This window comes from Corvus brachyrhynchos, unplaced genomic scaffold (genome assembly GCF_000691975.1).
Source record: "Corvus brachyrhynchos isolate BGI_N302 unplaced genomic scaffold, ASM69197v1 scaffold1, whole genome shotgun sequence".
In the NCBI taxonomy this organism is placed as follows: domain Eukaryota; kingdom Metazoa; phylum Chordata; class Aves; order Passeriformes; family Corvidae; genus Corvus; species Corvus brachyrhynchos.
Window position 1 is genome coordinate 10,172,898 of NW_008237222.1, and position 10,138 is coordinate 10,183,035.

General features: G+C 41.6%; 1 protein-coding gene across 1 annotated transcript in view; it reads left to right on the forward strand.

Moving 5' to 3' along the window:
- Positions 1 to 10,138, forward strand: part of RCOR1 (REST corepressor 1) — a 41,742-nt gene that overhangs the window by 27,007 nt on the left and 4,597 nt on the right. Inside the window, exons 5-9 of the mRNA XM_017729100.1 lie at positions 1,252 to 1,330; positions 5,919 to 6,113; positions 7,092 to 7,169; positions 7,343 to 7,400; positions 7,954 to 8,183. Of these exons, the coding sequence (XP_017584589.1) occupies positions 1,252 to 1,330; positions 5,919 to 6,113; positions 7,092 to 7,169; positions 7,343 to 7,400; positions 7,954 to 8,183 (640 nt within the window). The remainder of the gene's footprint in view (positions 1 to 1,251; positions 1,331 to 5,918; positions 6,114 to 7,091; positions 7,170 to 7,342; positions 7,401 to 7,953; positions 8,184 to 10,138) is intronic.

A 10,138-nucleotide genomic window follows, 5' to 3' on the forward strand; every position in this document is an offset into this window, starting at 1 on the left:
GCTCTATATCCCTTTTGTGGCTAGGCAGGGAAATTCCCCAAACCCTCAGATTGTCACTAATACAACTCCCAGTGCATTCAGGTTTTCAGCAGCTGTTCTAAGTTGTATGTGAGGGGCTTTGTGTGTGCAGCTCTGGGAGGGGATGCCTGGGAATTGATTCCCTGGAATCATCATTACCCAGACTAAGTCTTGTGAATTAGCTGGTGAGCCAGGTGGCTTGGGAGAGCAGAAGTGGCTTGTACAAGTGACTGCTCTTGTGGAAAAGGATGGCAGCCTGTTCCTGCTTAGGATGTGGCTGCAGCAGGGAGGTGGCCACGTGAGTGCTACAGCCAAGCTCACCAGCACATGCTGTGCCTGCTATTCCCTGCTCCCTGTGCGCACAGCCCTGCCCTGCACTGGAGCTGTGACATGCCTGCACCAGTTGATGCTCCTCAGCCTAGGCTATGAAGTTTGACATGACAAAATAGGTTTATTTTTTTGATTAAAAAAAAAAGCTTTGATTACATCAGCTTATTTCTTCTGTTTCTGGGCATCATTTCAAATGGTGCAATTAACTTTGGTTGTGTACAGTACAAAAATGCTAAATGATGAAAATGCATTTGATTTAATGTCTGATTAAAATTCCACTGAAGCCAGACTGGACAGGTGTGCCAAGGTCACTTTCAATATGGCCCCAATTTTATGCCTATTATTACTCTGTAACTGATAACATCTTTTTCTTTTCCAGGGGAGAATGAAATGTGAGGCTGTCACTGAAAAAAAAAAAAAGAAAAACCTAATGTTTTTTGTGCTTGTTTTTGAGGGAGTTCATCTTGTGCATGTCTGTTTTGCTAAATATTAAGTAGTTGTATGAAATCTGTTTTTTAGCTACTTAATGTATTTATTTCTTTCTGTCTCAGTTTGCCTGAAGTAAAAAAGCTAAGTGTCCCGTGTTCTTCAAAAGATAACTTGTGGAATTAATTTCATGTCTCTTGCCTCCATCTGTGTAGATTTATTTTACCTAAGTACACTGCTGAGAAGTGTTCCTGTATGTACTATCTTCAGAATTAAGAATTTATTGACTTAAACCAAAACCAAATAAAATCAACAGCAAAAAAACCCACCAACCCCCCAAAAACCCCACATCCTGGGAATAAAACTAACGAAAGCTGTTGGGCTTGCTATGGCATTCATGCATTTGTTTTAGCATGTTATTTATAGAAAAAGAGAGCCTCACAAACTAATACAGTACTGTTTGCTTTTGTCTTCCAGTGAGGATGAAATGGAGGAAGCAAATGGAAATAACCCTATTGACATTGAAGTTGAACAAAACAAGGAGAGCAAAAAGGAGGTATAATTCTTTTTCTTACTTCTGTAAAAATGAAAATGTTTACTTACTAGTTACTTCATGTAGAAGCTGCAGTATCTAATTTTCTTTTTGTGCTTTGTATAGTTGTCATACAAGAAAAGAAGAATTGTCTTCAGAATTATTCTTAGATCAAGACAAGTATAGATAACTAAGTTATTTATCTATTATTATCTATTATATCTCCATTATGGATAGAGCTGGGAAAATTTAAGACTTTACATCCCATGATAATATACTGTGTGATTGTTTCCAGTCTCTTTTATCTTCTTTTTGGCTGTGTTAGCTTAAACCACCACCCTTAGTGGTTTACATCAACCCAACTGCATGGAGATGGAGTAGAAGCACATTCCCCTGTGGAGATGGCTTGGTGGAGGGGAAATACATCCTTTTGTTCTAGGTAGACCAACAAGTGTGTTTATGTACACGTTAGGCTCTAAGGTATATTCCTGATGTATTGAAATCCCCATCAATAGTTGTCATTTCAGTAGCACCAGGACTGCAGCTATATTTGTGAAAAGTAAAGGAGAAAGTTTTTGTGACCAGTTAATTTTGTCTGGCAGAGTGGCCTTAACCTGTTGTTATGTCAGCTCAAAATGTAGTACTTGCATCTCACTTCAAATACTTCATTTTCAGTGGGCATAGAGTTCTGGATGAAAATAGTCACACAAATACAATAGTTTTGAAAACCTAGCCTACAGGAAAGCATGTACTTCATCTTCATGTATATAACCTGCAGGTTACCTGTTACTAAATAAAAACAACTCGTTCAGCAGCGTGGGTTGTATGTGTGAATGAGTTACAGGAAAATGCTTAAGGCCGTCTCTCCTTGAAGTTAGCTCCCTTTCCTGTTTTTTTCTAGCCTGATTCCTTTCCCACAGTCATTCTATTTCATTTCTTAATTTTTTAAAAAGATCATATTTAGGGAAAACCTACTAGAAATATTTAAAAACATGATCCCACACAGTCAAAAAAAAGTCCCAGAGCAACAGTTTTGTCAGTCACTGTCAGTGAGATTAATGTCTCCAACAAATAGTTTTGAATGGAAATAACTGAAAAATCACAACATTCCCATCTGCTCTTCTCCCACGTTGAGAGTGCTCTAGAATTTCCAGGAAAGTTTAGCTGTTGTTTCCACTGAAGGAACCAGCACCCTTAATGTCTTCCTAGGGGCAGAGTGGATGAGAAGCCATTTGTATTTATTATTACAAGAAACTGAGTTCTCAGAAGCAAAACAGGAAGCTCCCAGACAGGAAGGATTCTCACTTGGCTAAGTTGCAGCTGTGTACTGCAGCTCTGTAGTGTTTTGTAAATAATACTGTTGTCTCATTCTCCATCATTTTAATAAATTTACAGTTCAGACTTTTCTGTAAGCTCTTCAAAAGCTTGCCTCTGTAAAAGAGCTCCCTTCAACCCCTTTTATTACTTCTTCTTCCCAACCAATGCTGACATGTTCTGAATTTGCTGCAGAAGCGGGAAAGGTAGTTCTTCACCAACTTGGCTGCATCTCTTGTAAGGCCAAACCAGATCAAATGTCTGGTTTGGACAGTTACCATCAAGACATTTTTGCAGAAAATCTTAGTGTGGGAGGAGGCTTTGTGCTGCCCTCCTTGTCATGCTGGTACAGGCCATGGCCCTCCAACCAATATGAAACTCATGGAACATATGCAGTCTGGCTGTGTATGCCATGGCAGACAGCCTTGTGGGGACTCTGTTGGACGGGGATTGTGCTGGAGGGCAAAATGAAGCTGACAGCCTTCATAGCCTGTTGAGAGTTTAGCTGGGGTTGTTCAGTCTGGAGAGGAGGAGACTCAGGGGAGACCTTTATCACTCTCTACAACTACCTGAAAGGAGGTTGTAGAAGGTGGGAGTTGGTCTCTTCTCCCAGGCAATCAGTGACAGAATGAGAGGAAATGTCCTCAAGGGGAGGTTCAGGTTGGACATCAGGAAGAATTTTTTCACTGAAAGAGTAGTTAAGCACTGGAATGGGCTGCCCAGAGACACAGTAGAGTCACCATCCCTGGAGGTGTTCAAGAAACAAACAGCTGGACGTGGAAGTTAGTGCTGTGGTTCAGTTGACAAGGTAGTGTTTGGTCAAAGGTTGGACTCCATGATCTTGGAGGTCTTCTCCAACCTTAATGATTCAGTGATTCTGATTTTACAGTACCTGAACTCAGGGCTTATTGAAATGCCGAGAGAGAGAGAGCAGGTAACCAGGAGGGGATAAGATCGTTCTTGATCATTAGGTTTCTTTTAAGGATGTGGTCAGATGTACAGGGGCTATTGTGTGCCAGCAGCCCAGTACTCTTACTGTAAAGAACCTCCCTGTCTCAAACCTGCAGAGATGGTTTCTTTCAGCTGTGAGACCTGCTGATTGCTATCTGACTTGCCCAGTAACACTGGGATTTCTCAGAGTATCTGAAATCTCTCATCTGTTTCTTCTTTTGGGGATCATTGGAGGGGGAATCTTCATTTCTCATTTTCTTCTTTACTTTCAGTGTTAGTGCAGCTGTTCGGGTTTCCTCACATAGTGACTCCATAATACTGAGGTCATGACCTAGACCTGCTTTCTTTGTATCTCCCTTGTTCCTGGAAGTGCCTCCCACTTCATCCTCTGCTACATAGCTTGAGATAGTTTTATCTTCTTTTTACGTAGTGAAATCTGAGGAAGGGAACTTTGTATTAAGGGGTATGTAAGACTGAAGTGCACTGGATAGCAGTGGCAATATCTAAATAAACAGGAGCACTGCTAAATCCCTTCTAAATCCCTTCATTTTAATTCTCTCTGGTTTTCAAAAATTGATTTAGTTCTAGAGAGAGATGTGTGTGGCCAGGAAAGAAGAGTTTCCAGGACAGAGTAGATGTTCCAGTTTTTGCTGGGGCCTAGAGGCATTTGGAGCTGTCAAAAATTGTTCTGCTGGAGCTCTGGTTCTTGTCCACAACACAAAAGAGCTTTGCATTTTTTGAACGGTGTAAAACAGTCATTTGAAACTGCTTTCATTTTTCTTTAATGTTGAGGGTTCTGGGATGTTTGCACTGCAGGCATTCCATGTTGGTCAACTGACAGCCTGAACCTGTAGTGAGACATTGCTGCGTGGTCCTGGGAAGCAGTGTATGTAGATGAAATATGAGTGGATCTGAAATGCCTGTCCATGCTGAATAATTTACCTGGCTCAGTTATCAAAGTGCTTCCTTCTGAAGCAGAGTTCAGAGCTTGCCTCACTTGTTCATAGCTAAACCAGTCTGGTTTCTCCTGCTCACCACTCCCATCTGCAAAGAGAAATAGGGGTATCCGTCCTGCAATGGCAAGAATTATCTCTTGCCTCTTGCCTTGTCCTAGGAATCATATCTCATGGAATACTTTGTACCAATGGACAGCAGAAAAAGGTTGAGAGCAGCCAGTTGTCCACATTGCTGCTGCTATGAGGCTCTGGCCTTTGTGCTCATGAGGAGGGTGGAAGCTTTTATCTGTGGCAGCTGTGCTGGAGTCCTTTGGGAGTCAGAACCTCATGCTTACTTGGGGTTTCGTCCTCAGCCTCGTGTGGTTTCAAGTGCAAGCATTCAATGCTCACTAATGAGCAAATGCCACAAACTGTAGAAACTACATGTAGCTGCAAATTAGGAGGAAAACAATAGCACCAAATGAAGCGAATGTGTTTAAAGCTGGCAGTGATCAGGTAGAGGATTTGGATGTACAGCCTTCCCTCTCTGTTTTTTCTCTCTTTGCCACCCTTCTTCTGTTCTGTGTTCTTGGCCAGGTTCCAGTCACTGGGTAACAAATCTTGGGTATGAGTTGATTGTTGAATATAACTTCTGGAGGAAATGGTTTTGCTATCTTAGAATCAGGTGTGCTCTTGAAGAATCTGGAGTATAGTGTCCTGGCTATCTACCTGTCTTTGCTTTAGACATAAAGGATAAAAATAGTAAGTGGTCTGTGAAATACTCTTTTTCCAAAAAAGATTTAAAGTTTATTTTAGGCACAACTGCACCATTTTGATGGAACAGTTGATACACAAATGCTATGCAAGAAAACCTGGCTTCCTAGAAATGGTGTCACAATCTAAGAACTATCCCATTGTCACCTCACTCCTTTATCCTTTGCCTTCAAATAAATCTGGTTTATTCCTTCTCCTGTCTGGTAGGTAGTAAAACAAGTCTCAGTAAACTGTTTTAGTTGTGTTCTTTCTGTCTCCACACTTCACTTTGTTTCCTTCTGGTGTTCAGTTAAACTGGTGTGTTCAGACCTGATGATGAAAACAAGAAGAAGGAGTTTGAAAATAACCAGGACATTTAACTGCTGCAAAATTGGGCATCTGTCTCCCAAAATGAGAATGGGCAGAGAAGGCAACCACAGTATCTCTGTAAACACTGAAAGCTGCTAAAGAAAATGAGAGATTTGTATAAGACAGTTTGTGTGACGTGCCACTTAAATCAAAAATGTCTTCCTGTCTGCAAACTGGCTTTGTCATTCTCCAGCCTTTGATGGTGGCTAAAAGAGTCACAGAATGGTTTGAGCTGGAAGGGATCTCTAAAGATACCTAGTTTTGTAAAATGACTGACTGCTGTTTGCCAGGTGCCGCCTGCTGAAACTGTCCCTCAGGTGAAGAAGGAGAAGCACAGTACACAGGCCAAGAACAGAGCAAAGAGGAAACCTCCCAAAGGAATGTTCCTTTCCCAGGAAGATGTGGAGGCTGTTTCCGCTAATGCAACAGCTGCTACCACTGTACTCAGACAACTGGACATGGAATTAGTCTCAATCAAACGACAGGTATGAACGGGATTGTACAGGAGTGACTGCTGGGTTTGCTGGTAGTGCCTTTTGCAGTCTGCAAAGTTTGGCAGGAATTTGTAGTTTGGCAGTGATGATGCACAATGCTACGTGCCTTAGTTGGCAAGCTGCTGTCCTTGTGCTCTGAATGCAGCTCTGGGTTTTACATCTCTTGTGTTTTAGTTCTGTGGGCAAGCCTACTTTAGACCTGAAGTGAAGCAAGGAAAAGTTCATAGCAGGGACTTGAAGGAACATTTGTTGGCACTTCACATTTCTTGCAGTTCAGAATTCCTTCTATTTTAACTGTAACTTTCCTGTGGTGACATTGGTTTCAGCAGCGTCTGATTTCCATCTACAGCAGCTGTTTCCTTTGCCTTTTCATGTGGTACTTCTAGAAGTGGCAGATATGTTTGGCTTAGTCCTTCCTAGACAGGTATCATACAAACTTCCTATGTACCCTTTGCTTCCCTGATGGAGCTAACAAATGTTTTTCAAATATTTGTGAGTAAATACAAGTTTGCTACATTACTTTGTTGCCTAGATCTGAGAATTTTGCAGTTTCTAAAGCAGAGATCTGTCTCAAACTCTTTATTAAACTTAATAGAATTGGTATTTTGGCCTGAAGCCTTTTTCTTGGCACTCTGGGAGAACCTGAACTCTTCAGCAGTCTTTGATCCATTACTTGCTGCAAATGGGGTTGGTCTTCTTATGCTGGGCTTTATACGGACCTGGAAGTTGGGGCAGTTCTTGCTCCAAATAACTTGTAGACAGCAGAGAATAAATTAAATGGGATCTTCTGATTTGCCAGCTGCTTCTGCTTTACATTATTCCAATATAGCAAACTCTCTTTTTGGAAAAGGCAGGCTGTGAGAAAAACTGGAAGACTGAGCTTGTGAGGTTCCTGCCAAGGCTGCTGGAAAAAAGCTTGTCCAAAGATATTTATTAATCCTTCTTAAAGGCATGAAACTTTCTTTTCAGATTCAGAATATCAAACAGACAAACAGCGCACTCAAAGAAAAACTTGAAGGTGGTATAGAACAATACAGACTTCCAGAGGTGAGTTTGTTTTCTGACCTTTGTTAATTGTGAAGATAAATGCTAATGTTATACTTTGACTAACAGTTAATTCCTTGTTGTACTTTTGAGATGTTTTTATGAGCTCAGATACTAGTGAAAGTATATAAATAAAATTACCTTTTTTTTTTTTTTTTTTTTTTTTTGCTGTTTAGGTCGTCCAGAAATTTAATGCACGTTGGACCACGGATGAGCAGCTTCTTGCTGTGCAAGGTATGGCACTACAAGTTTATTTGTACTTAAGTTGTTGATAGACAAAACCCTGCTGCATTTCAGAGCTGAGTTTCCCTTCAGTGGCTAATGAGGAGGATTTTGACATTGCCATGTACTAATGCCTGAAGAATGTACTTGAACAAGGAAACAATATTCCCCCTTCCCCTCCCTGGGCAATACAAATGGAATCATATGAAAGTTGGGAAATAATGTCTGCTTGTCCAAGCTTTCAGAAAGTGAAACTCTGCTGGAGTCACTGCTATGCTCTTTGCCTGTGTAACTGTTTCAAGCAGTACAGGCAGATTTACACAGGTCTTGTACATTTGACTCTGCCCATCTTCTGCTACACCTCTATTTTCTTCACTTCTCCAGGGCTTGTTTTAACTATGTCTCTTGCCCAATTTAGACTCTTTTTTTATCCTGGATTAATCTGAAGAAGCTTTGAAACCTTGACAGAAGTTCAGCTTTGGATCTTTATGCTGTGACTTGAGCCTGATTTGTGGTCTTTGTGGAAATAACACACTGCTTTTGTTTCTCTTTTTGTTGCTTTTAGCAATCAGGAAATATGGCCGAGACTTTCAGGCAATCTCTGATGTGATTGGAAACAAATCTGTGGTGCAAGTGAAAAACTTTTTTGTAAATTATCGACGTCGTTTCAACATAGATGAAGTTCTACAGGAGTGGGAGGCAGAGCACGGTAAAGAGGAGACAAATGGAACCAATAGCCAGAAGCCTGTAAAATCCCCTGATAATTCCACTAAAATGTCTGAAGAGGAAGATGAGGTAAATCCAATTTAAAAGTCACATGAAATTCCCAATCTGAGCTCAGTTCAGATAGATGCGTGTGTGTGTATTTATATATATACAGTCTTTGCAAAAGCAATTTTTGTCAATTTCAATCTGTGCATATTTCACTTCATCTGGATATACGATTCTACTACTGATTTCAGGAATTGGGAAGTCCAGGCTTGTATAAAAGTGGAAGGAGAGCAGTAAATTTGTAGCCCTCTGACAGTATGTGTATCTTACCAGAGCGTGGATGTTTTAATACCTCTTACCGCCAAAATGCCATGCATCTTTATCTCACTTGGATCTTTTCCCTGCACTCAGTTCTCCCAGCTCTTCTAGGTTTGGCTTTGTGGGACCATAGTGTCTTCTGAGCCAAAGCTTGCTCTTTCATTTCCGGTGAGTGGTTTCACTCAGATAAAGGGAAGAAAGCTATAAACAAGATGAGTGTGTGAAACTTCACTCTGGAATTACCTAAAGGCAAAGTTACCTGGATTTTACAGCTGTTTCTGTGAAGACAGAAATCTAGGAACAGCCTCTCCTTGATGGAGGTTCACAGAGTTAACACTTGTCCAAAGGCTGTGTAGATTTGAAGTTAACAAAGACTATAGGATGTTTAAGTATGGTAGTTAGTTTAAAAAATATAGTATTAACACAGTCTTGCAGAAGAAAACCTTGGTAGAAGTTTGTGTGTTAAAAATGTCTGATCAAGGACTCCCTTTGGCCTAATTTATAAGACATCTTAGTGCAAAAGCTGTGTATTGTAAATGCAAGCACAGTCAATAGCACAAGGCAAATTTTGGTTGTGCGTGGAGGAAAGACTTCTCAGTGTGCTGTATATTTTTGTTGCTCTGATTAGGGCTAGATCACTTGGACATTGTCCAAAAACATCCAAAAAGCAGAACTTCACTGCTTCGCAAACCCTAATAACAGGCAATTCAGAGATGCTTATATTTGGGAACTAAGTCCAAAGGTATGACAGATGAACAAAACCACACTCAGAAAACTTGCCTTCACAGGAGTGTGTGAGTGAAATTGTCCCATTCTTCCGGAATTGAGAGGTGGAGCAAAGCAGCATTGGTACTAGTACATAGCCACCAACTTGAAAGATACGTGGCTCTTGTCACTGTCTTTTCCTGTGACCTGTAGAATTAATGTTGGCAATGCAGAGCTTTTCTTTTCTGAGCCCTCTGAGATCCTTCCTAGCTTCAAATACACCCTTGCTTCTGAAAGTTGAGGTCAAAAAAGGGGGGTCTCACTTGACACAGGGAAAAAGTGTTTTCAGCAGGGACTGGAGTGGGCTGATGTGTGTGGATACCAGAGCAATGAGGATCCCAAACGAGTTGGGAGAGTGGAGGCATGACAGCAAGGTCTGGTAAAGTAGCTACTAGAGCAGCTGTCATGATCCCCAGATTAGTGATGGGAAGTGCCCACTCTGGAGCAAAGCAAGTGCTGAGTGGTGGGAACCAGACCAAAAGAAGCTGTGAATGTGGTGCTCCTGCCTTCAGAGGTAGCATAAGCACAGTGCTGACTCGCTGCCTGTCTCTGTGGTTCTGCGGCAAAGTGAAACGTCATTGGGGTTATGACACAAGTGACCTGCATGGGCTGGGAGTGGGTTCCTGGTCCCTCCTGAGCTGTGCAGCACTGCATGGCGGGTGTCTGCTCTCGAGGGCACTTGCATACGCAGCATCTGGTCAAGTCAGGTGGAGTCAGCAGTAGCCAAGAAGACTTTGCTGGCCTAACAGTGAAATGCCTCGGGTGCTTTCTCCCTTGGCATGCCTGGCTGTCTGGCCACCAGCCTAGTGAAAAGTTCATCAGGCCTCTGAGGGCTTTGGGCTTTCCCATAGCCTGTGGTTACAGTTCCTTTTCTTTGAAAGGGAGAGGTGAGGCTGCTGTTTATAAAGCAGCATTGACTCCTGTCTTAATTCCTGTGTGTTTACAATCCCAACAAC